Here is a 27,463-nt window from a genome sequence, read left to right as displayed (position 1 = left end):
TATTGAAAGAAAAAATTTGCAGAATTGGAAAATATTTGAATTAAGTTTTTATTTTGGAGCACCAGGATTTTCTGCATAAAATTTTCATTTTTTCTTTGCTAGATTTATATTTTGCTTTCTTTGCTATTCTCCCTCCAGGATCTCTCCCTGTAATCTCTTCCTCTCATAATCTCACTCCCCCCATCTCCCAAAGTCCAGGCCAGATGCAACAATGGTCCCTCTTCTCAGCAGCCTGACAGAAGAACCAACCAAGGCTAAAAAAAATTTTTTCTTCTACCACCAGGCAAAAACATCAACTCCTCTTGATTTGGCCCTTGGGATTCTTCTACACCTGACTCCAATTATCAGGCTAAACTGCATATTTTCTTACCCTGGAAAACATATCAGGTGGTGGGGTACTTGAGAACAGAGTTTAGAAGTCACTGGTTTAGTAGAACATGACCATTACTTATATGTCACCAATAAGGAGGGGAGACAAACTCTACAATGTCCATAAAGTTCCAAGAACGGTTTTTATTATATACATTACTTATATATACCATCAGTGAATATGCATGAGACACCTGGATGCAGTCTCCACTATTTGTAAATATACTGCTCATGTCCAATGTGGATAGCTTGAAAATCAGACCTATTAGGTGAGGCCATGAATGAGAAATGCTAGTTTACACAATGAAGTGCACCAGATGTTTAATGCTCTTTGAATATCTCAGCAAGTACAAATGTCAATATTGGAACACTATTTAGCATAAGCAAAAGAGTCACGTTACCTTCCGCAGTTCAATTGTCACTTCATTTCTGTGTCTTCTCATAGTCTGCAAAAGAAAAAGTTTTTGAATAAGAACATTTACTATAGTTCACATTTTATTTCTTCCCATGCAAATGAAACCAACCTGTGAGACTACTGTATCAAAAAAAAATTTGTAAATTACTTTTACAGAATGTCAAAGCTTTAGAAAAATGCTGACAAAGCAGTGATAGTCCAGAATTAATATACTGTTCATCCCCTTGACATTACAAAGAAACTGTCAATCCTGGCTGCCAGTGTGGGATGTAGAAAGAAAAATATGCACACTTTCCAGATATTATATAACCTAGCTAGCTTCCACATAGTCAGCCATTTTGTTTGCCAACAATGTCAGTCAAGTTTCCTTTTAGTAGGTTACTCAACTACTGAAATAGCACTGTTCTGCATTTTAGTCTTGCTCAAGTTGTTTCCTCTCAGGTTTATCATAAATGTGCTACAGTGAAAATTTTTAATTTACTAGCGAGCCGATACAGTAAATTCTGCGCATAGGCCACTCTCCTGTGCGCACGATTCAGTATTCAAATTAGGGCCAGCAGTAAAAATAGGTAAAAAGAGGTGCTAGGAATAGTAGCGCGTCCCTAGCGCCTCTTTGGACAGGAGCGGCGGCTGTCAGCAGGTTTGACAGCCGACGCTCAATTTTGTCGGCATCTGTTTTCAAACCCGCTGATAGCCACAGGTTCGGAAACTGGACACCAGCAAAATTGAGCGTCCAGTTTTCAGCCCGCGAGCCAACTTCAAATTTATTTATTTTTTAACTTTTTTTTTCTTGTAACTTTCGGGACCTCCGACTTAATATCGCCATGATATTCGCAGCGGTCCGTAAACACAAGTGCTGCTCCACGTCTGCACGCGCTGATGCTTCCCCTCCTTCCTGCCCACGTGGCTCTGGCAACGTTTACTTCCAGGGACGCACAGACAGGAAGGAGGAGGAGCATCAGCGCGTTTAAACGCGATTTTTTTCTTGGCAGCCGCCCACCCCTCGCTACGCCACTGCTGCGCCTTATAATCCGGTGCGGCTTATATATGAATCTGGACACCTTAGCAGGTGCTCATTGATAATGCGCCTTATAGTCCGAAAAATATGGTAAATTTGAGGGGGAGGAGGAAGTGGAGAGGGAGAAAGGAGGAAGATAAGCTGGAGGAAGGGGAAAGCAAAGGGTTTAAAGAAAACTTCCCCAGCTTCCACAAAAATATTGTGCCCAAGTTTTAAAATACTTTTCTACATACATATATGCGCACACATTTCAATTCCACTGGGCCCAGATATTTTCTTATTCCATTTTCTTCTGACAAACCCCCACCCTCTGAATTAATTCCCCCTCTTAGAATCCTACGAGCAATGTTCCACAGTCAAGTAACTTCCTACCTAGAGTAGGAACTTGCTAAGAATTCCTAAATTCATAGCAATATAGAATTTTTAGAATCCTTGCTAGTCTGTATTTAAATACCTGACAAAAAAAGGAAAGGTTGGTATCCTCTAGGTCTGGTGATTCACTATGTCGTCAAGAAATATTTTAGTTAGAAGTAAAATAAAGTGCACAGGTGCCTCGACAGACAGACACACACACCTACCTGACCTTGTAGCCAGATAAATTAAAATTCAACCTAAGTTAGCCATAATATAGATTGCTTTCTTGCTGACATTTTCTTCTGCATTATTTGTTTTGCATGGTTTGAAATCTCTATATATTTTCCTAAGTATATAGGATTTTTAGAATCCTGGCTAGTCTGTATTTAAGTAACTGTTTTAACTTAAAAAAAGGGGGAACTGGTATCTATCGGCCGATACAGTAAACCACGTGAGAGCCAGCGAGCGCCTGCTCTTCCGACATGCGCCCAGGCCATTCTCCTGGGCTTGCGATTCACTAAGCAAAGGTATGCAAATGAGGGCACACTGTAATAAGGAGGCGCTAAGGACACTAGCACATTCCTAGCACCTCCTTATTGACAGAAGCGGTGGCTGTCAGCGGGTTCGACAGCAGACGCTTAATTTTACCGGCATCTGTTGTTGAACCCGCTGACAGCCACGGGTTCGGAAAACGGACGCCGGCAAAATTTAGCCTCCATCTTGCAACCCACGAGACTTTTTTTTTTTTTTTTTACGATTTTTAAATTTTTATTTTATTTTTGGGGCTTCTGACTTAATATCGCTATGATATTAAGTCGGAGGGTGTACAGAAAAGCAGTTTTTTCTGCTTTTCTGTACACTTTCCCGGTGCCAGCTAAAATGTGCAGCTTGGCTGCACATTTTACTTTCTGGATCGCACGGGACTAACTAATAGGCTCATCAACATGCATTTGCATGTTGCGGGCGCTATTTGTGTCAGGGGGTTGGCCGCGCGTTTTCCCACACGTTATTACCCCTTACTGTATAAGGGGTAAAAATAGCGTGTCGAAAACGCGCGGCCAAACGGGGGCTAACTGTGCACTCGGTCGAGCACACCATACTGTATCAGCCCGTATGAGAGTTGTTTGTTCCCTTAGACTCAGTTTAAGTGAATAAGACTTAAGTATCAATATAGCCACTTGTATATCAGTCACTATTAGCAGAATGTCTATTTTAAAATATTACATTCCACAAAACATGGGCGTAGTATCCATAGTGCACAGTGGTGCACAGGCACCATCAACTTTGAAACGGAATGTGCCATGCACCAACTGCAAATCCAGGAGAGCAGCAGCCGAAGAGAGGACCAGGAGGCCACCAGCCGACAAGAAGAGTAGCAGGTCCGAGAGGCCACTGGTGGCAGAGAAGAGGAAGAAGCCCATTCTCCTGCTTCTGTTTGCCTGCCTTCAAACCATGTGCGGCCAGAATATACTCTATGCTGATCTCGTGCATTGCAAGATCAGCATAGAGGAAGTGCTAGCTCCGCTAGTTTTGAATAGTGCGGGGCAGGCTCGTGAGGAGCAGCAGCAGTAAGGGGTTCCCCTTTCTCTTCTCAGCCGCCAGCCTCTCGGGACTGCTCTTCCCATTGGCTGCTGGCAAACTTCTGGACCCATTGGTAAGCTGTCTGGGTGTGTGTATGTATATGAGAGGGGGAAAGGGAATGTGGGTTGAGAGCCTGTGTGTATGTGAGAGAGCGAGAGCCTTGTGTTGAATGTAAGGGAGTGTAAGGGGTGTGGCAGCTGTGCACGAGAATGAGAGCCTGTGTATGTATGAATGGGAGCTTGCATGTGAGAGAGCATGCGAGTGAGAGCTTGTGTGTGAGAGAAAGTGGCAGCCTGTGTGAGTGAGAGCCTCTGTGTACATACATATGGGAGTGGGGACCTGCACATGAGAGCCTGTCTTTGAGGGCACATGTAAGAGTGAACCTGTGTGTGAGGGGGAATGGGAGCAAGAGAGTGTTTGTGAGAATGGGAACATGTGAGTGAGAGCCTTCAAGTGAGAGAATATGAGTGACAGCCTGTGAGAAAGAAAACTTGTGAGAGCCTCTGTGAATGGAGGAAGGACAGGAGGAAAAATAAGACCCAGAAAAAGATAAGAAAGAAGGGGGAAAAAGAGACTGGAAAAATAAGAACAGACAAAAGGTTAAAAAAAATTGCTTTGCCTTTCAGCATTGGAATATGCCATCTTTGGGAATGTGCATATCATTTGTATTTTGCTTTTTCTTCAATATTCTAGAATTTAGACGTTTTGCCTGCATATTTTTGTTTCTAATTTGTAGTTCCTCATTCTGTATTAGGTAAGGGTCTGTGTGTTATATGTTAGTTTCTCTGTAGAAATTTGTAGTAGTCTGTAGTAGTCTGGCTAGTTCTATTTGCCAAGTAGGTGGTATTAGTGTTTTAGGGCCTGGTGGGTCACACACAGGCTCTCAAACAGGTGCATGGGAGAAAGCACGTGTGTGGAGTGTGTGAGCACTGGCATGTATAAGAGGAAATGTGTGAAAGAATGTGTTAGTATGTGTGTTAAAAAGAAGAGCATTGTGTGGCCCCACCTCCCCAGTCTATGATAACCTCAGGGTGAGTGGTAATCAAAAGGTCCCAGTAAACTTTGTAATCATTTTTAATTATTGGGTATAATTTAATGTTTTGAAACATTGGGTTTTTTGGGAAATATTAAAACAATTGGATGTTTTATTCATCAGATGTTTTAAATATTTTCATGTTTTGGAAATTAGAACAAATTTATGCAAGTTTTTTTTTAATTGGATGTTAGTCAGCAGTGTTGACATTTCTTTTTATCATGAGTTTTTTGTTTTTTTTTAATTTAATCTTTATGATGATTTTCAAACAATTGAAGTAAGATATAACTTACTAAAGCAAAAAGGATACAGCCATATCAATTGATACATAAAATTATACAGACATATATATATCAGGAAATCAAATACAATTGGCCAGAATCCTCTACAAAGAAATACTGAGGAGACGGATTTTAGGAGTATACTCAGGCAATCCAACATTTTCATGTTACATTAAGAAATGGCTTAGCAATATTGGTAACACAAATTATTCTAGATCCCACTTAGTGCTCGCTAGGAGAAATTACAGAAATCACCCTAGCATTTACAAATGATTTGAGTTGCTCTGGATAATAGAAAACAAAACATTCATCTTTTCGTTTTATAATGCATCTACTTGGATATCTCAAAACATAGGAATATCCCAAACTTTTAACTTGTGACCTGTAAATCAAAAATTCCCTTCTCCTTTGCTGTGTAACATGAGCAAGGTTCGGGAAAATTCTCACCATTGCTCCATAAAATGGAGTTGAAATATTTTTAAAGAAATTTTTCATCACAATTCCCATATCATGCAAAGGTAACTAGAAGAGTTGCTCTATCACACAGTTCTGTTGAAGAATCTTCTAGGTATCTGGTCAAATTCTCCATAATCTCAGCCTGGTTTTCAGAACGTGGTCTAACCGCCTGTGGTGGCATAAGAAAAATTTGCTTAACTATACAGGGTAAACCCTGTACATTAAGCTTCAAATTTTCGAGGAAATATTTCTTAAGAGTCACATCCATTGTTTGCCCCACAATCCTAGGAAAATTTATAAATCTAAGGTTGAGATGTTTGCAGTAATTCTCAAGATTCTCAATTCTACGGGAAGCTGAAGTAACATCTTTAATTAACTTAGTTGTAATGTAAGTATTTTTTTCTAATGTAGCTTCCACAGAATCTATCCTAGATTCACTTTTTGCCATTTTTCTTCAATTTTTTCCACCTTAGTGATGAGGGTTCCAACTTTGCATTAGTCTCAAACAGTGCCTTACTCAAACCAGCCACTAAGTCCCATAATGAGTCAAGGGTCACAATTGCTGGCTTTGCTGGTATTAGAAAGCGGGTTAACTCACCCCCATTCTCAGCCGTACTTTCCTCCACCGTCATCAGCCTTCCCCTTCTCTCTCCCTCTCCTTGCTCAGGAGTCGATGTTAACGCCACCGCCTCAAAACCTCCAACTCCACGCACTGCAGTGCCTTCGAGGGATTCAGGTAGGCTGAGAAGCTCTCGTCCGGGTTCCACTCCTGCCGACACAACAGCCGCCCCTTCAGCTGGCTGCTCTCCAGCAAACACGGGGGAGCCGGTGGATGACATCATTATTGGGCGCCGGGGATCAGGAGGGGTCAGTGTCACTTCCCCCTGCGGCGAGGGGGCTCCTTCCTCCAACGCCGAAGCGGGGGCATTCTCCTCCAAATTAGTTACCAACGCCGGTGCATACGATGTTATCAAACGCTGACCTGCATTCGGGGGTGGTTCGGAGGGGTAGACCCGAACTTTCCCCTTTCTTTTCGGTGGCATATTTCAAGGAAATTTCTCTGAGAGTTCAGAGCAGCATTCTCTCAGCGTGTATGCGCGGCCATCTTGTCTCCTTATCATGGTTTTAATATTATGAATATTTTATATTTTGATTTTATTGCTTGATGTTTCGAGAATAATACAGTCTGGCTTCTGGTTTCCAGTACAGTTTTTGGTGGCACATTTTTATTTTGTATTTGGTGAGGATTTGCCTGTATTTTAAAGGTTCAGTTTTTGTGTAACAAGTTTTTGCTGTGAAAATTACTGTACTTATCACTGGTTTTTATGGCATTAAGGTCCTCTCATTTCTACTTCAAACATTGCCCCTTATTAATTTCATTTGCATGCAGAAAAATGGTTGAATGTTCTTGCAGAAAATATTTTTCTCATTCACATATTTTATTGTAACTGATATGTAGATTAGGCAATTATTTTATGATAAAACATTTTTATTAATTTTACTAATAAACATGCTCCATACAAACAGCTTAAGAGGTGCGTATTTCTGTTACACCTCCCAACTTATACATCAAGATAAAGAATATCCAAACTATCACTTATAGTCCCCGTCTCCTGATTCCCTCTACCATCCCCCCCTTCCCCTCCCCCCCATCCCCCCTTCCCCTTCCACAAGGGATCTAAGGATGTCCATTGGATAAGATAAAAAAAATAGGTCTATGTCTCTACTCCTGGAGTATTCAGACACCATCCAAGATCGCCTCTTCTTTCCAAATTACGGTCAATTAATCGTTGAACAGTCGACTTCTGACTCGATGTGGAAGAGTTTGTATGTAAGTGTCCCATATCGCCAAGAATCTACTTTTGTGACGTGGCGAACTGCGAGACGCTAAATACTCCATATGCATAAGCGAATGGAATAAGTTTCTCCAAGTCCAAAATGATGGTGGTTCAACCTCTCTCCACTGCTGTAATATCATCCTTTTTCCAACCAGCGACGCTTTCTGGAGAAGGAGACGAACGCCCGGATCTCCAATCATCTGAGGCGAAGTATATCCAAACAGTAACCACAGTGGATTGACTGGAATAGAAATTGTTAGTATAGTAGCCAGGTATCTCGCAATCCTCATCCACAACAAATTAATCCCTGGACATGTCCAAAAGGCATGGGACAAGGTACCAACAACCTGTGGACAATGACCACAATAGGGGGTGCCTGTAATATGTTGCCGCCATGCCATTTGAGGAGAGACATTCGCTCTCCCTAGAAATTTGTACTGTACTTCTCTATAATAAGAGTTTTGCGTTATCCTGGCCACCCCACCAAAACATGAACGAATCACTATGGAAGTGAGCACAAATTCCCCATCCCCCGTCCATCTTGTTGCTAACATCTCACATATGTCCACCCGGCTCAACTTACTTAAATATTTATAATATGATATCGAAGGGGCAACTGTTTTGCCAACTTGAAATAGCTGTTCCAACTTACGAAGTGTGTCTGGGTTGCAAAATGAAGTAGGTATAGATTTCACATAGTGGGAGATTTGCAGATATGGGAATAATGATTTACTTCCCAAATGATAACTATCCTGAAACTCAGTGTAGGAACGTATAGTTCCTTCTTCACTGAATATATGTCCTAGATGGGTAATTCCTGCCTGAGCCCAGCGACGAAAGCTGGCATTTTGGGAACCGGGTATGAAGTCTCCATTTCAGACTACTGGCAGCAGATATGCGCAAACCCTTGGAGCCTGTAGTCTTTTCGTTAATTGCACCCAGGCATGCCTGACTGACCGTATACTAGGAGAAGTAGTTATAATAGAGGTTAAATGTGAGGGCTCCACCTGCAGTGCATAAGATAAGCGCAGTGGCGCCACCAGTGCACTATCCACCATAAATGGGGTATGGGATGACAGTTCCAACATCCAGTCTCGAATCATTCTAGTATTACATGCTAAATTATATAAACCTAGGTTTGGGACCCCCAACCCCCCTGTTCCCCAGCTCCTCTGTAACCAGGCAAGAGGCAGCCGAGCCCTGCGGCCCCCTCCACAAAAACTCGCGAAGATAGCGATCCAGCACTCCCAAATCTTTCTGTCGTAACAATATAGGCAAATTCTGAAGAAGGTACAGCCACTTAGGCAAAATAACCATTTTGTATAGGTGGACTCTCCCTATCAACGTCAGTGGTAGGGGCTGCCATCTTTGTAGCAATTCTCTTGTCGTTTTGAGCAACGAAGTGACATTTAACTTGTATAACCGAGAGGGGTCCGTAGACAATACAATACCCAAATATCGAAATGAACCATCCGCCCATTTCAGGGGAAAGGGGTCTCGCCATCTCTCCCGGAGCGTGTCTGGGAAAGCCAACGCCGATGATTTCCCCATTAAGCCTAAATCCAGAGAATTCGCCAAACAGCTCTAGTAAGAGCGGTAGTGACGAGGCGGGATTTGTCAAAAAGACTAAAATCATCTGCAAAAGCAGCGCATTTAAATCTCATCCCCAAAGCGAACTCCCCGGATTGGTGCAGTAGTTTGTATAGCGACCAACAAAGGTTCCATTTGCAGTATAAAAAGCAACGGTGACAAGGGGCATCCCTGCCTTGTCCCCCGATAAATGTAAAGGGGTTCCGACCTCTCTCCATTAACTATCAGAGAAGCCTGTGGCATGGCATATAACAATCGGATGGCATCTAAAAAGAACCCAGTGAAGCCCAGCTTTTGCAAGAGAAAGAACAGATAGCGCCATTCCACTCTATCGAAAGCTTTTTCTGCATCGAAACTAATAGCTAAATATGGGGTTTGAGTCACCCCGCATATTTCCATAGCTCCAATTATTCGCCGAATGTTAAACAATGCAGAACGAGCCCGAACAAAGCCCACCTGTTGTCTACCAATCAACCCAGGCAATAAAGTCGCTAGGCGATCTGCTAAGACTTTCGCAAGCAATTTTTGATCAAAGTTAAGCAAGGAGATTGGCCGGTAGGAATCCGGGGCTAAAGGGTCTTTCCCTGGTTTAGGTATAAGGATTATATGGGCGTGATTCATCTGTGGTGGGAAACTCCCCATTTTTATTAGATCCGAGTACAATTGAACTAAGGGATCTGCTACCTTATCATCTATGCATTTGTAAAATTCTGCAGAATACCCATCTGGACCGGGTGCTTTTAACCTTTGTGATTTATGTATGATCAATTTGACCTCCTCCACTGTAATGGGAGAATTAAGGAATTGTTGTTGGTCTGCAGTAAGCTGAGGTAGCGTTAATGCAGAACAAAAACGTGCACCCATCTCTTCCGTACCCTCCCCTGCCTCATACAACTGACTATAATATTTATGGAAAATCCTTAATATGGATTTAGTTTGCGTCTCTATATGACCCCCATCATTACGGAGACCTGCTACAAAATGAGAGGCTCGGGCAGACTGGATCGACCGAGACAGTAGTTTGCCAGCCTTGTTGCTGTATTGGAATAAACGGAATTTATAACAGATTTTTTTGCCCTTTGATGTAGTGCGGTATTTAGTGCACATTGCACGGAACGATAGTGATCTTGTGCTGGGCCCGTATTTGAGTGTATAAGTTTTTTCTTTGCTCTATTCAATTGGGTGGACAATTGAAGAATTTGCCTATTGAGCGTCACTCTACGATGTGCCATATATGAAATGATGTCCCCCCTTAAAACAGCCTTAGCAGTGTACCAGAAAAGAGAAGGCTGTTCCCTATGATCCCCATTAAACTGGATATACTCATCCCATTTTTTGTCCAAATACTCCTTAAAGTCTTTGTCTTCTGATAAGTAAAATGGGAAACGCCAAATTCGGGTCCCACCCGTGGGGGATTGAAAAGCCATGTCGATCCACACCGGAGCATGGTCCGAGATCACTATGTCGGATATTCCTGCCTCAGCTACCTGTGAAAATGAGCCACTATCCAAGAGAAAATAGTCAATACGCGAGTATGTGGCATGTGCTCTTGATAAATGAGTAAACTCCTTCACTCCTGGGTGCAAAGTTCGCCAAACTTCTACCAGGTGAAGTTCTTTTTCCAGAAAGTCTGGCCCTTTCCCCATTCCCCCCTCCTGCCTACGATTTTGAGAGGCGTCTAGCTGAGAATCTTTAATTGTATTGAAGTCTCCTCCCACAATGATTTAGGCAATTATTTTAAGGGATGGCTTTAACTAATTTTCCCTCTAAGGACTGGGTTGCTGTGGGCATAAAATTGCTAGGCTTTTTACATCAAAGAAAGTAATTCTCACAGGATAATAGATCGATAACAGAGGGAGCCCTTCTATGGCCCCTGAGCCATCAATTAATTCTTATCACTGATGCTTCCATCATGGGACTGGGTGCACATCTGCTTCACTATCAAACCCAGGGACTATGGTCCTCCGAAAAATCCTATCAGATCAACTTTGCAAACAGCTCTCTGTTCTAGAAAGTGCTAACGATGTTCGAACAGTTCCTAGCAGGCAGAACAGTAATGATCCATATGGACAATAAAGCCGCAATGTTTTACATAAACAAGGCAGATCAGGTTTGTTAACACTGTGCAAGGAAGCGACTGGACCAAGCGAGCCATTCACCTTCAAGCAACTTATCTCCCAGGTGTAGTGAACAAACAGGCAGACAAGCTAGAAGAGTCTTTCATCCACACGAGCGGTCCCTTCATTAAAACATAGCAGACAGTCGCTTCAGCAAACAGGGAACACCTTCCATAGACCTGTTTTCAACCTAGAATACAAAACTGGAAGCAGTTTGCTCTATTCTTCCCTCTCCGAGCAGGATAACCCAGGATGCCCCTCTCCTCTCGTGGTCCGAAGGTAGTCTGTTTTCCCACCAATCCCACTCATAACCTGCACAGTTCAGAAGTGCATACTCAACAGGGCGGATAGGATTCTGATAATCCCAGCATGGCAGAGACAACCATGGTATGCATATCTAATACAATTATCAGTGCAACCATCCAAACCTCTGGGTTGTCAACCAACACTTCTGATGCAAGAAAGAGCAACCCTTCTACACCCCCTTCTCTCATCTCTCCATCTCACCGCTTGGAGATTGAGCGCCAAGTCTTAGAACCCTTGAACCTCCCAACAGCAATTCAGGATGTTCTCCTTTTGTCTTGTAAACCCTCCACTCATCACAGCTATTCCTTCAAATGATCCTGTTATGTACTTTGGTGCCAGGAACAATCTTTTCACCCATTTAATTGTTCCCCTAAGCTCCTACTCAACTACCTGTACCACTTGTCCCAGACAAGTCTCCAAACTTCTTCAGAGTACAACTGAGTACTTATCGCAGCATACCATCACCTAGTACAAAGAAAATCTATCGCTTTGCATCAGTTTTGTTAGGAACTGGGGAACCTTTTGGGAAAGGGGGGGGGGGTCTCTTCTGAAGGGATGGGCTCCACCTTAACCAGGGTGGAACCAGACTGCTGGCGCTAACCTTTAAAAAGGAGATAGAGCAGCTTTTAAACTAGAACAAAGGGGAAAGCCGACAGTCACTCAGCAGCGCATGGTTTGGAGACAGGTATCTTCAAAGGATACTAATGATGCATTAGAATTAGGGCATCCCGACAGTGAGGTTCCAATAATTAGAAAAATAGTCCAAGTGCCTGTAACTAAAAACTCACCCGAGCTAAAAAATTCTAACTTATCCCTATCAATTAAAAAGCAGAATGAAAATACAAACAAAAAAACAAACTTTGAAATGTTTGTATGCTAATGCCAGAAGTCTAAGGAGCAAGATGGGAGAATTAGAATGTATAGCAGTGAATGACCGACTTAATTGGCATCTCAGAGACATGGTGGAAAGAGGATAACCAATTAAAAAACAGAATGCTATACCGGGGTACAAATGATATTGCAATGACAGAGAGGAGCACCCGGGAGGAGGTGTGGCGCTTTATGTCCGGGATGGCATAGAGTCCAACAGGATAAACACCCTGCATGAGACTAAATACAAAATTGAATCTTTATGGGTAAAAATCCCTTGTGTGTCGGGGAAGACTATAGTGATAGGGGTATACTACCGTCTACCTGGTCAAGATGGACAGTGAAATGCTAAGAGAAATTAGGGAAGCTAACTAAATTGGTAGTGCAGTAATAATGGGAGACTTCAATTACCCCAATATTGACTGGGTAAATGTATCATCGGGACACGCTAGAGAGATAATGTTCCTGGATGGAATAAATGATAGCTGTATGGAGCAATTGGTTCAGGAACCGATGAGGGAGCAATTTTAGATCTAATTCTCAGTGGAGCACAGGACTTCGTGAGAGAGGTAACGGAGGTGGGGCCGCTTGGCAATAGTGATCATAATATGATCAAATTTGATTTAATGACTGGAAGAGGATATGATGACTGGGGGATATGATAGAGGTGTTTAAAATTATGAGAGGTCTAGAACGGGTAGATGTGAATTGGTTATTTACTCTTTCAGATAATAGAAAGACTAGGGGGCACTCCATGAAGTCAGCATGTGGCACATTTAAAACTAATCGGAGAAAGTTTTTTTTTACTCAACGCACAATTAAACTCTGGAATTTGTTGCCAGAAGATGTGGTTAGTGCAGTTAGTATAGCTGTGTTTAAAAAAGGATTGGATAAGTTATTGGAGGAGAAGTCCATTACCTGCTATTAAGTTCACTTAGAGAATAGCCACTGCAATTAGCAATGGTAACATGGAATAGACTTATTTTTTGGGTACTTGCCAGGTTCTAATGGCCTGGATTGGCCACTGTTGGAAACAGGATGCTGGGCTTGATGGACCCTTGGTCTGACCCAGTATGGCATTTTCTTTTGTTCTCTTGGTATCTCGCTTCATGAAAGGGCTTTTACACATTCGCCCATGATACAAAACCTCCAATTCTGTGAGATGTGAACGTAGTATTAACTGCTCTTGTCCAGTCCATTCAAGGCCCTGGCTACTGCTGAACTGAAGTTCCTTACTTGGAAGGTGCTATTCCTAGTGGCAATAACATCCGCCCGATGAATCAGCGAGCTACAAGCATTGGTACATTTTCCACCTTAGCTTCAATTCTTCCATGAGAAAGTGGTATTGCGGCCTCATCCTAAGTTTATGCCAAAAATTGTTTTGGACTTCCCTTTAAATGAATCTATTGTTCTCCAGAGGTTTTTTCCGAAGACCCATGCTTCACAAAGGGAAAAGAATCTGCATACATTGGACTGCAAATGAGCTCTAGCCTATTACATAGCAAGAACGCAGGCTCACCGAAGATCTCAACTGTTCATCTCACAATCCTAGCAATCTAGGAATGGTTGTTTCCAAAAGAACCTTTGCCAACTGGTTAACTGCATCCGTTACTGCCTCGCTAGATCTGCTACTACTCTTCTTAGGAAAGTGAAGGCACACTAAATTAATGCCACGGCAGCCTCACTGGCACACTTGAAAGATGTTCCCATTACGGACATCTGCAGAACTGCAACATGGTCATCAATCCAAACCTTCACAGCACACTACTACCTAGACAGACTTTCTGAATCTGACTCTTCAGTGGGCAGCGCAGTGTTAGCCGGAAACCCAAGTGCGCAGATCTTGCCACCTAGGTGATCAGGTTGCGCTTTATAGCTTGAGCATTACCATGCTTCTCTAAGGGGGCAACTCGCGGCTTGGGATTCCCCATACAGTATGGCTCATTCACTCGCTTCAACAGAAAAAAAGGTTGCTTACCGTAAACGGTGTTTTCAATAGATAGCGTGAATGAGCGATGCGAACCCACCCACCTCCCTGGCAGACTCTGTAAACTTGGAGGGATCATCCATAATCCATTCTTAGCATACCAACTGACAAACTGTTGATGACTGAGGTACACCCGCAGGAATTCCCACACATAAGCAGAGCAAAGCTCTGCTATTGGAGAAGATTCTAATCCGCACTGCCGGAGGACACTGCACCCATACAGCATGGCTCATTCGCTTTATCTACAGAAAACACCGGTTACAGTAAGCAAACTTATTTTTCCCTACCCCCACGCCCCCTTGTAATTCCTTCTTTTCTATCCTCTGTCCTTAAGTTATAGCCCAGTATGGCTGTACCCCAATCACGAGACTTTGTGAACCATATTACATAAGAAACACCTCTATCATATCCCCCCTCAGCCATCTCTTCTCCAAGCTGAAAAGTCCTAACCTCTTTAGTCTTTCCTCATAGGGGAGCTGTTCCATTCCCCTTATCATTCTGGTAGCCCTTCTCTGTACCTTCTCCATCGCAATTATATCTTTTTTGAGATGCGGCGACCAGAATTGTACACAGTATTCAAGGTGCGGTCTCACCATGGAGCGATACAGAGGCATTATGACATTTTCCGTTTTATTCACCATTCCTTTCTAATAATTCCCAACATTCTGTTTGCTTTTTTGACTGCCGCAGCACACTGAACTGACGATTTCAATGTGTTATCCACTATGACACCTAGATCTCTTTCTTGGGTTGTAGCACCTAATATGGAACCCAACATTGTGTAATTATAGCATGGGTTATTTTTCCCTATATGCATTACCTTGCACTTATCCACATTAAATTTCATCTGCCATTTGGGTGCCCAATTTTCGAGTCTCACAAGGTCTTCCTGCAATTTATCACAATCTGCTTGTGATTTAACTACTCTGAACAATTTTGTGTCATCTGCAAATTTGATTATCTCACCTCTTACCTTACATACTGCTTGCTATATGTGGGCATCTCAGCCTGGCGTCCCCTCTAACTTGTGTCAGCACTGCTTGGAGGATCAGGGAGAGTTCTCTCTGGCTGATTTTGCTGAGCCTGGCCCTTCCTAGTATGATGCGAGAATGGGACTGGAGGGGGAATTGTCAGAGGTTTCACCTGGTTTTGGGGGATCTCATAACTGGTTCATCAGCAGGGGGAAGGCAACTCAGTGAGCACAGGAAAAACATCCCCTGGTTTTAGTATGGATCCTTCTACCCTTTCTTGGATGGAACTTTTATTTATTTATTTATTTTTTTTTTTAAGGAGTGTAGTCCTTTCTTCAGGCACAGTTGGCAGAGCCGGCCAAGCCTAGGAGTTCAGGATCGCAGACTGCGGATCTCTGCATGCCTGGTGCCGCGGGTAAGGCTAATAGGGCCCCAGATGGTACAGATGATGAAGCCGAACCATAAAGCACAATGTTGCCAACTCTGATCTCCCAGACTCTAAAGGATGCTAGGGGTGCTGATCCCATATCTGAGCTAAAGATGAATCTGATTTTAGTTTCTTTGCGTAAAGCATAATGGATGTTATTCAAGAACTGATTGATCTTGAATGGGGTGCCCTGGAAGCAAGTTTTAAAGGGGGATGAGCTTTGGAAGCGCCGTACCTCTTGGATCTGGTGGCGAAAGAGCAATTGTGCTTTCTGAAAATGTGTGTCATCTATGAGTCTGGTTTGAATTCCAGGCAGTGATGGAACCGGCAGCCACCCTCTTGGAGGTTGTGGGCTGCAACCTGGTTTGCACTTTTGCCAGAGGGGTGGCTTCGGTGATAGCGCTAGGTGTCAGCTATGGCTGAAGAATATTAGTTGGCTGATTGAAATTCAAAGTCTAATCTTACAAAACTACCTTTTAAAGGATAGTTATTGTTTGGGATTGACAAAAAAAAAAAAAAGGCCAATAAGTGGGGCAAGTCCTAGGTTCCTCTGTTACCAAAGGATTAAATGCATGCACCACTCTCGTTCAGTGCGAGAGATCACGCATGGGTTTCAAATGTTTGCAAGCCTACAGAGGAACATCTTCTCAGAGAGCTCAACCTTTATGTAGGTCTCAGTCCTTCGTCCTAGGCAGCCCAGATTGGGTACGGGCTCGCGCAGCAGTGCCCCCCCACCATGACTGCGCCAACCCACACCCATGAACAGGAGATAAAACAGGCAACCCCTTATTGAGGTGGGTCAATATCACATCAGAAACGTGAGTTCTGGAGAATAGATGGCTGCGCTCTGAAGTTTCTCGGTGTTCCTCGGGATGTTTTTGTGGTGTCTCCCTGCAGAAGACAGGCATAAATTTACAGTGTAAATTTAAAGACTCCTCGGCTTGCAGGCCATAATCCCCCTGCCCATGGTACAAGAAAATCATCCATTGTACCTGAAGGCTGGAGGGTGGCCAATGTAACGCCAATATTGAAAAAGGGCTCCAGGGTCGATGCAGGAAAACTATAGACCAGTGAGCCTGACTTCAGTGCCGGGGAAAATAGTGGAAAGTTTTTTTAAAGATCAAAATCACAGAGCATAGAGAAAGATATGGTTTAATGGCACACAGTCAACATGGATTTACACAAGGGAAGTCCTGCTTCACAAATCTGCTTCATTTTTTTTGAAGGGGTTATTAAACATGGGGATAAAGGTGAACCGGTAAATGTAGTGTAGTTGGATTTTCAGAAGGTGTTTGACAAGAGGTTTCTAAGAAAACTAAAAAGTCATGGGGTAGGAAGCAATGTTCTTTCACTGATTACAAACTGGTTAAGACAGGAAACAGAGTAGGATTAAAACGTCAATTTTCAGTGGAAAAGCATCAACAGTGGAGTGCCTCAGAGATCTGTACTTTGGTGCTCTTCAATATATTTATAAAATGATCTAAAAAGGAATAAGACGAGATGTTATCAAATTTGCAAATGATACAAAATTATTCAGAGCAGTTAAATCACAAGCGGATTGTGATAAATTGCAGGACCACTTTGTGAGACTGGAAGATTGGGCATCCAAATGGCAGATGAAATTTATTGTGGCAAGTGCAAGGTGATGCATAATAGGGAAAAATAAACCATGTTGTAGTTACACGATGTTAGGGTCCAGATTAGGAGCTACCACCCAGGAAAGATCTAGGCGTCACAGTGGATAATACATTGAAATAGTCAGCTCAGTGTGCTGCAGCAGTCAAAAAAGCAAACAATGTTAGGAATTATTAGGAAGGGAACAGTAAATAAGACTGAAAATATCATAACGTCTCTGTATCACTCCATGGCAAGACCGCACCTTGAGTACCTTGTACAATTCTGGTCACTGCATCTTAAAAAAAAAAAAAAAAAGATATAGTTGCACTGCAGAAGGTACAAAGAAGGGTGACCAAAATGATAAAGGGGATGGAACAGCTCCACTATGAGGAAAGGCTAAAGAGGTTAGGGCTGTTCACCTTGGAGAAAAGACAGCTGAGGGGGGATAATAGAGATGTTTAAAATAATGAGAGGTCTAGAACGGGTAAATGTGAATCAGTCATTTACTCTTTCAGATATAATAGAAGGACTAGGGGCCACTCCATGAAGTTAGCAAGTAGCACATTTAAGACTAATTGTAGAAAAATCTCACTCAATGCACAATTAAGCTCTGGAATTTGTTGCCAACAGATGTTGTTAGTGCAGTTAGTGTAGCTGGGTTTAAAAAAAAAAGGTTTGGATAAGATCTTGGAGAAGTCCATTAACTGCTATTAATCAACTTGGTTTAGGGAATAGCCTATGCTATTACTGTCTTCAGTAGCATGGGATCCACTTAAGTGTTTGAGTACTTGCCAGGTACTTTTAGCCTGGATTGGCCATTGCTGGAAACAGGTTGCTGGGCTTGATGGACCCTTGGACTGACTTAGTATTGCAATTTATGTTCTTATGAAAATAGGGACCAATATTCTATTTATTTCGTTGTACCCGAGAAGGAGAGTTCCTTTCGTCCCATCCTGAATCTCAAAGGGAGTCAATCGGCTTTTGCGAGTGACTCACTCCCGCATGGAAACCTTATGCTTGCTGATAATAGTAGTACAGTTGGGGGTTTCTTACATCTCTGGATTTTCAGAGGCATATCTTCAAAATGCCACCTGGCTGGAGCATCAACTGTTTTTTTGCGTTTTGCTTTCTTGGAGCAACATTCAGTTTCAAGTGCTACCCTTTGGTTTGGCCACCGTGCCCAGAACCTTCTCCAAGTTCATGGGGGTGGTAGCATCAGTGTTTGAGGATGGCATTCTGGACCACCCACATTTAGACGACTGGCTAATTTGGGCCAAGAGCATGAAAGTCTTCAGGTCTCATGAAAGGTGATCTTCTGGCTACGGGAACTAGTTTGGGTAGTGAACTTGGCCTAGAGCAATATGCAGCCATCAGACACTGGAGTATCTGGTTTTCGACATGAAGCAAAGCAGGGTATTCCTGCCGGAGATCCGCATTCAGAAACTGATGGAACAATTGTGACTGACAAATACGCCCGACAGTGAGGTCTTATCTACAGGTGCTCGGGTTGATGGTAGCCATCCTAGAGGTGGTTCCATGGGCAAGGGCACATACGCGTCCTATTCAGCATCTAACTGTAGTGTTTGCAAGCAGATCATCTAATGAAGGGTGCCCCCCCCCTAAATACACCGGACTGCCTAGTACTCACGACAGATGCAAGCCTCCAGGGTTGGAGGGACTCAGAGTCAGGAGTTGACTGCTTGCAGGGTCGAGTGGTCCAAATGATGTTGGAAAATGCGAAAATGGTGGTTTACATCAATTACCAGGGAGGAACTAAGCCAGCAAGTGTCACAGAAAATAGCACAACTCATAGAATGGGCAGAAGTACATCTTCAGGAGATCTCAATGTCACACATTGCAGGAAAAGACAATGTAACAGTGGACTTTCTCAGCAGACAGTCTGGATCTAGGAGAATGAGAATTTTCAAACGAAGCATTCCAGCTCCTAGTGGGCCACTGGGGGCTCCCATTTTTAGACTTGCTGGTGACATCGCATAATACGAATGTTCAGTTGCAGGAGAGATCTGAAGTTTTCATGCAGGAGTGGCCAGAGGCAAGCTTCTATGTACCTCTCTCCCGTGGCCCATGTTGAGCAGAATGATTCGGAGGATCGAGAGACATGAGGTTGGTGCTTCTGGTGATTCCAGATTGGCCCAGGAGACCGTGGTATACAGATCTGCAGAGGCTTCTGGTGGACCTGCTACAGCAGGGGCCTAATCTTCTCAGAGGTCAGACTTTATTTTTGTCTTATGGTATGGCCCTCGAAAGGGCTCAATTGCTGAAGCGTGGATAGTCTGCAGCTGTGATTTCAACCTTTCTTCGAGCACGAAAGTTCTCTACTTCCTTATCCTATGTTTGGTTTGGCGAGTGTTTGAGGCTTGGTGTGAGGAACGAGGGGTTCATTCTAGTTTGGTTAAAATCTCGCTCAGTTTGGATTTTTTTTGCAAAATGGGTTTCTAAGGGCTTGGCCCTTAATTCCTTAAAGGTGAAGGTGGCAGCTCTTGCCTGTTTCCAGAGTCACATGAATGGTGAATCCTTGTCCACCTATCTGAATGTGGCCCAGTTCTTGAAAAGGGTGAAGCATCTCTGTCCCCGTCCCCCCCTTTGCAGTTGCCGGTGCCCTGGCGGGTCCCACCTGTCAACCACTGCGTAGCCTCTCCTTGAGGTTACTTATTAGAGGACGGTGTTTGCACGTAGTTTCCAGACCATGGGCTCTGTCTTGCTGGTAACTGTTCCAACGAGTGATTCAGAGGGCGGTCCAGCTGTGAACTGTTCTGACTTTTCTTGCCAAAGATTTTCACTTCAGTCAATTTCCTTGCCGACACTGGACAGGGAGATGTGGATGAATATCTGTTACGGAACTTGGATGTCAAGTGACATATCATGAGGTGTTTGGAGATTTCTAAACCACTCAGGAAGACTGACCATCTGTTTATACTCCACAGAAGGGGTAAATGGGGTGAGCCAGCATCACAGACTACAATAGTCCGTTAGATTAAGGAGGTTATCACTGCTGTGTATGTGGATACTGAGCAGCCGTTACCTAGTCAGGTTAGGGCTCAGGCAGTGTTATGGCGGAGATTAGATTGTCTTCTCCTGTCGAAAGTTGCAGAGTTGCGATGTGGTCTTATACACCTTTTCCAGCCATTACCGTGTGCGGTGTTTAATGGGCCATGGGCAGCCTCCCACCTTATTCATGACTAGCTTGGTACATCCCACTGGCTGTAGATTAACCTGTCTAAATGCTAAGAAAGGTGAAATTACTACTTACCTGATAATTCCCTTTAATACCAGGTTAATTCACCTTCCTGCCCTTGGCTGCCGTATGGTGGTCCTGTTGTCCTCCTGATTGGCTGCATCTCCGGTGATTACTGATAAGTGTCAGATCCAGTCTCTAGTTTAGTGATATTACAATCACTGTCTGAACTCAGGGTTTCCCTGTTAACTGAGTGTTTGAATGATTATCTGTTAATAGTTATGATCATGTGTTTAGTGGTCCACAGTTGGCTTTTGCATACACATACACACACCATACTGTCAGCTTTGCTCAGTCTCTATCTGCTGGTAGAGGCCCACTGATTGTACTGGTTGTGGATTAACCTGTCTTCCTTTTTTTTTTTTTTTTTAAATGAAAGTTGTCAGGTAAGATGGCAGGGAGAGTGAGTGTCTTCATCACAGGCCCTATTCTGATAGTTTATTGTAATCCATTTATTCCTGGGTTTTTTAATCCTAGATGTTTGGTTTATCTGTGGGGGGTGAATACTCAGAATGCTTCACAGTTGGGGAAATTGAGTGTCAGTCACCTTGGAGTAGAGGAGTAACAGGCTATGAACCAGGAAAACCAGGATTCACATCCCACTGCTGTTCCTTGTAACCTTGGGCAAATTACTTTACCTCTGTTTCCTCAGGTACAAATTTAGATTGAGCGCTCTCTGGGGATAGGGACATACCTACAATACCTGATTATAATCCACTTTGAAGTGCCAGAAAGTGTAATATAAATAATTCATTTAAAAATAGAATCATTTAATCACGTCTTGTTCTATTAGAGCCCACAGTAAACCATTTCTTCTTGGGTTCGAGTCCTCCGTGGTAGCTGGGTGGATATTCTGGATGCTGCAAGAAAAGGGAGGTTTTTTGAAATCTGAACAGTTCCTCTTTCAGTTAAGTCAGCTGCTTTTTCATTGCAGACAGCTGAAAGCAAATTGGACAACCCTTAAGTCTCCAAATGATAGGCCTTAGGACATAAAATCATGAGAGATCTAGAACAGATAAATGTGAATCTGTTATTTACTCTTTCAGGTAACAGGACTAGGGGGCACTCCATGAAGTTAACAAGTATCACATTTAAAATTAATTGGAGAAAATTCTTTCATTCACAATGCACAATTAAGCTCCGGAATTTGCTGCCAGAGGATGTGGTTAGTGCAGTTAGTGTAGCTGGGTTTAAAAAAAAGTTTGGATAAGTTCTTGGAGAAGCCCATTAACTGCTTTTAATCAAGTTGACTTGGGGAATAGCTACTGCTATTACTGGCATCAGTGCCCTCCCAGAAGTGGTGAAGAGGAAAATAGTAAACAAATTCAAAAAGGCATAGGATAAACATTGTTGATCCCTAAAGGGTAGAAGCTTGAAATGAAAAAAAAGAGTGCATGGGGGTAACCTGAATTAAGAGGCAGTTACTGCCCTTAGATTGTTACCCTTAAGCAATTACCTTTCATGCTTTTGACACAACTGTAACATTGCTCTTCAAAAGCCAACTGTGGACAGACTAGCAAAAACTTAATCAAGAAGGCTAGTGCTGCTCACCCCATAAAAATGTTGCTAGCAGTAATTTTGTTATGGGTTTGATAGTTGTTTGGTTTTGATTGAAATACTATTACCCTTAACACAAGTTTTGGGGGATAACCTTCACAGGGCGGTACTTACTACCTGAACAAAAACATGTGGCTAACTTGCAATAAAAAAATTGCTGGGCAGACTAGATGGACTAGTTGATCTTTTTCTGCCGACACTACTACTTTAGAGTTAGGATAACAGCATATGAACTAAAGTAATTAATGCATATGCTCCTTCAATCAGTGGCTGCCAATAAGATGTTGCTTGCATAGCAAGGGTGGCTGCCTTATTTCAGGAGATATTCTGCTTAACTCTTGGAAGGCTGCATAAAAAGTAAAATCTAGCATTTGCAAATGTTTGAACCACTTAATATGCTTATGCTTTCAACTATTTACTTAGGTGGATTCCAGAAAACATTTACTGTAATTACCTGTCTTTAGCAACATTTAAACTAATCCAAATGTTTAACTTTAGAAATAAACAATGGTTTATTATAAAATTATGATAGGAGTATCCTATAATGTATGGACTTCCAAGGTTAAGTGTTAATCTGGTACTATTGAATATCCCTACAAAAGCACTTTACCAATGTATCACAATAAAAACTAGTAAATTCAAGAGTCAGTTTCATATTAAATACATCAGCTTGCATTTTCAGGTTGCTGACAGTAAAGCATGTAAGATCTTACATTTCTGGCTCTGAGAAATGCTTCCACAGAAGCATATAAACAGAATATGATAGCAAATAATGATCACAAGGCCCAATTGATCTGCCTAATTTTTCCTCTTACTGTAGAACTGCAGATACCACTAATGTCCAACTTCACCTTTTCTTCTCCACTAATCTTGGGTATCCTTTGCTTTTTTTTTTTTTTTTTTTTTTTAATTCTCAAACCCTTTTACTTTCACCAACTCCATCAGGTGGTAGGTTTACATTAGATAATCGCAAGTTTTACATAAATACTTGTTTAACAGTAATCAGCCCAACAGAACTACTGAATCCCACTGAGTAATTCAATTTGCTAAGGTATCATAATATTTTTTACAGTGATTCTTATAACGAAGAGCTGCTTTCTGATCCCAAGGCTGTCCTTGTAAAAGGATCAAGCTTGTACCATCAGGTTTAGACAATTTAGAATGGAATTATTTAGTGCTCTACATCTCCATTCTTATGTCCCCTTTATACCAACCATCACAAAACACACCTGTTAGACTAATAGTACTAGTCTAATTTGCTCGATAATGTTTTTGTTTCTCCAATCAATGAAACTTACAATTAAGAGAAGGCAAAAGGTACACACAATCAAAAGGATGAGACAATGAAAAAAAACAAATGAAAAATACAAATAAAAGACAGCTGTAAGAATCAGGAAGCATAAAGAACAGAGAGAGAATTTTGAAAGACTACAGAACAGGCAGAGAAGGAGATGAGTACAGCCCTATGACTACTAGTCATGTATTAGAATTACTAATCTGTCTTGTCTTGGTTCTCTTCTCCCATAGCATGTTTAGCATTTCCTCTGGTAGTTCCTCCTCTACTGCTAATCCACTATCAATTGGTGTACCTCGGGATTCTGTCCTGGGCCCTCTTCTCACTATATACTAATTCTGTTGGTGCTCTGATTTCCCCTCATGGCTTTTAATACCATTTTTATGCTGATGACTACCAAATCTAACTTGGTTTGGCCTCTGTTGGAAACAGGATGCTGGGCTTGATGGACCCTTGGTCTGACCCAGCATGGCAATTTCTTATGTTCTTAAACTTCACCAGAAATCAGGGATCTCAACCTGCGTGCCTGACATTGCTGCCTGGATGTCCCACCTCAAATTCAACACGGTGAAGTCCACCTCCCTTCTTCCTCCTCTCTCTGCTTCAATGGATAACAGTCATTAGCCTAGTCCCATCAGCCCATAACCTTGGGAGTACTCAAACACCTTTTACCTTCACTACACATACCCAAAACTCTGCTAAAACATGCTATTTCTCTATATAACAATATCAAAATCCATCCTTTCCTGAGCTCACTACTAGAACCCTTATCCACTCATCTCTTCATATTTAAGACTATTGCAACCTGCTTCTCACTTGTCTCCCAGCAAGCTCTCTCCACTGCAATCTGCTCTAAATTCAGCTGCATGACTTACCTTTTGCAAAGACCTATGCTCACATAAACCCTCTTCTGAAGTCACTGTATTGACTTCCTATCCACTCCTGCATACAGTTCAAGCTCCTCTGTCTCACCTACAAGTGCCTCACTACTCCCCACCTCTCCTCGTGCACTTCACTCAGCCAAGTCACTCCTATCTGTACCCGTCTCCTTTACTGCCAATTCCAGACTCCGTGCTTGGAATGCTCTTCCTGAACTAATGTGTCATGCTCCCTCTCTTGCCGTGTTTAAATCCCATCTAAACACTCACCTTTCTGAAACTGCTTTTAAATCTTATGCTCAATTGTCTGCTTTTAGTCTTATTAACTTTCTTTTTCTTTATGGAATACCCAAAGTCTCCTGTCCTGTATATCTGTCTTATTAGATCGTAAGCTCTATTGAGTAGGGACTGTCTTTTTCTATGTTTGTTAAGCACTACATATGTTCTGTAGCACTGTAGAATTTTTAAGTAATAGTATGAGCCTAATCTCTAGCAGTATCCCATATTTTTTAAACTGGGGACAACGACCCTTCTATTACTTTCTAATTTTTAAAGTGTTGGATAAAAATATAACCAAGATTCATACAAAATTATACCCTTCATATATGAACTTTTAGAATGAACATAAACATCAAGTTTAGAACTCTCTACTTCAGAGCTTACATTAGCTTTCATGTTTTTTTTTTGTTTTTTTTAAGACCATGAGAAAGGGATAAATCATTCAATTCCATGCATTCAAGTGGACTAAAGTGGTAACCACAATATTTTTAGCAAGGAGAATATTCTTAAAATAATTTCTATCTATAATCATTTATGTAACTTCTACCTATAATCACTTATGTAATGCCAAATGTTAAGAGATTAATATCTGTTAGCACTTACCAATGATTTATATACTTTGAGTGCTTTTGGAATCATTCTATACTAGGACATACTGGGTTAACAGGGCATGTTTTCCTCAAACATAAGCTTTGGCTATGTGCTAAAATTTAAATGTGACTTATGGAGCTGGAGAAATACCAAGTCATCTGGGTTCCTAAATAAAAGTAGGAAAAAAAAAAAGGAAATGTACAAAAATAAAACAAAACAAAAAAACCACAAAACCTTTTGAGTACTTTGCAAAGGACTTAATTCAAAAGTTTCTGCCTGGCATTTATCTTCTATATAGCTGGAACTTTAATATCAGAAAAGAATAAAACCCTCTCTCCCCCATGCCGTAAGTTGAAATGTTTGAACTGAATCTTAAGAATGCAAGACACAATATCACTTGTAAAATGTCATGAGTCAGATGAAGAAAGACAAGGTGCCAAAATGTCTCACTGCATGTATATGTGGCTGTATTCCAAGGTTTGCAAAATTCACAATCAATGCGGCAAGCATCTCCCAGTAATTGTCATAATCTGTACTGTTCTGCCTTTGAGAAGGCAGGAAATAAAAGGTGAACAAAAAAAAAAAAAGCAATACTTTTTTTACTGGATTAAATACATTTCTTGACTAGCTTTCGGGAGCCAACATTCCCTTCCCAGCTAAAAATACAGTTGGAAACTAAACATTTAAAAACCAAACACACCCAAAAGGAAAAGGATGAAATCTCGACTTGCTCCCGCTATTTAGAGACCCCAAATAGCACTGAGAATACCTAGTCCAAAAAAAGCAAGATCCCCAGCATGCGCCTATCATAAACGCTGTTAAACACCAGCCGAGTCTGACTGCTTCCAGCACGGGATCTGACAGGTGCCCAGAAATAATCCATACACACCCAAACCGAAAAAAAGATGGTACCACCAAACCTTGGACGAAAAGTAATAAGGAGGCCCCAGACCCGCTACTAAAGTCGAAAGGAGAGAGACAAGTAGTAGGGCCGCGGCACTCCAGTGGATGATCAGCAACAGCGCCAACACAGCCTGCCGCCCCTCCCCCAAGCTCAGGAGAGACGAGCCGGCCGGTCGGCAGCCGATGCTCAGGAGATTTCAGCCACATCCCCTTCCCCACCAAAAACAAGCCAGTCAGCCAACCGACCAACCTCCCTCCAAAAACAGGCTACCCAAGAATCCCAAACCCCAGGCCCGCCAGGAGCCGACTCAACACTGCGAGCAACGGCGAGGGAGCCTCGCAAACAAACCCACGGCCTCAGTCCCACGAGGAAAGGAGCGGCCTGGCAGGAAAACAAGCCGTTAACTAGAAGCGGCGTCGAATCCTTCTCTCCGTTCAAGCCGCGCCCGCCGTGACGGAGGAAGAAAGCAGACATCTCGCGCACCAACGAGCCGGCCCGGAGCGGGGACTTCCAGGCAGGCCGCTACTGCCTCCCCCATTCCTTCCTTCACACAGTACCGTGCCAGGGACCAACCGCCGAGAAGAGAACGCGGGCAGGGGCCGGGGGACCCACCTCTACATCACGACCCTTGTTCTTGAAGCTCTTGATGCGGTGGTTCTCCAAGCCGGCGTTCTCGGCCATGGCTGCGCGTCGCGGGCTCTCGACAAGAGCTGCGCCTCTGGCTTATGCCACCACCTCTCACTGCGAACCTTCCGAGCTGTCGCGAGGAGGGAGGGGGGCGGTGGCTCCGTGACGCGCACGCACCAAGCTACGCGAGACTAGGCTCCTGCGTTCCAAAAACAGCAGCTCGGGAGCTGAGACCGAAGCAAATTTCGCAACTCTCTGCACCTTCTTTTTCCAACCGGGTTAAGCTAATCTCTCGCTGATTGATGGAAAGATTTAACCCCGGTTCTCTACTTCACCCCAATCTCTTTAAAAGTTAATAAATGGAGGAGGAAGTTAGGTCTTGAGGAGAGGAAAAAAAATAAAAGGACCGGCGACAGGATGTGACGTCAAATTTGCTGTGAGGGAACAACATCCTGCGGTCTTTAGTATGTGAGTTGGTTTAGTATGGAAGAGAACTGAAGAAAATCACTTTTGCTAACTTGAACCAGTTTCTAAAATTATGGTTTTATCTTCACATGGAGAAAAGGGCTGGCCCTTAATTTGCTCTCTCAATACGAATTGTTTATCTAATTGAAAATCGAGCGAAGTTACTTTGCTACAGTGCCGTCGCTGGGAAACGCTGGAATTTAGTATGGTCTCAGGGTATTCTCTCTTCTTCAGATCCAAGGCTCAACCCACGTTCCTGTGGAGCCCAGTTGTTGACATGCACTAAACGCATCATCCAATCTTGTTTGCTATTCTGTGTCAACTTCTGACGCGCGGATCGAAGAATAGGTGAGTCCGGCCTGGTGTTTCAACCACTTTTTTT

General features: G+C 42.7%; 1 protein-coding gene across 2 annotated transcripts in view; it reads right to left on the bottom strand.

Moving 5' to 3' along the window:
* The window catches only part of KPNA3 (karyopherin subunit alpha 3), a 276,618-nt gene extending 249,668 nt beyond the window's left edge, over positions 1-26,950 (bottom strand). Inside the window, exons 1-3 of one of the 2 annotated variants that reach the window (XM_029602832.1) lie at positions 26,602-26,950; positions 21,181-21,346; positions 771-815 (exon numbers count right to left, since the gene is read on the bottom strand). In XM_029602832.1, coding sequence (XP_029458692.1) covers positions 771-812 — 42 coding nt within the window. In that variant the 5' untranslated portion in view covers positions 813-815; positions 21,181-21,346; positions 26,602-26,950. The remainder of the gene's footprint in view (positions 1-770; positions 816-21,180; positions 21,347-26,601) is intronic. The other variant, XM_029602829.1, reaches the window with a different exon arrangement.
* Positions 26,951-27,463: the final 513 nt, after the last annotated feature.

Source organism: Rhinatrema bivittatum, chromosome 5 (genome assembly GCF_901001135.1).
Source record: "Rhinatrema bivittatum chromosome 5, aRhiBiv1.1, whole genome shotgun sequence".
Classification (NCBI taxonomy): Eukaryota; Metazoa; Chordata; class Amphibia; order Gymnophiona; family Rhinatrematidae; genus Rhinatrema; species Rhinatrema bivittatum.
This window is presented reverse-complemented; position numbering and strand designations above follow the sequence as displayed.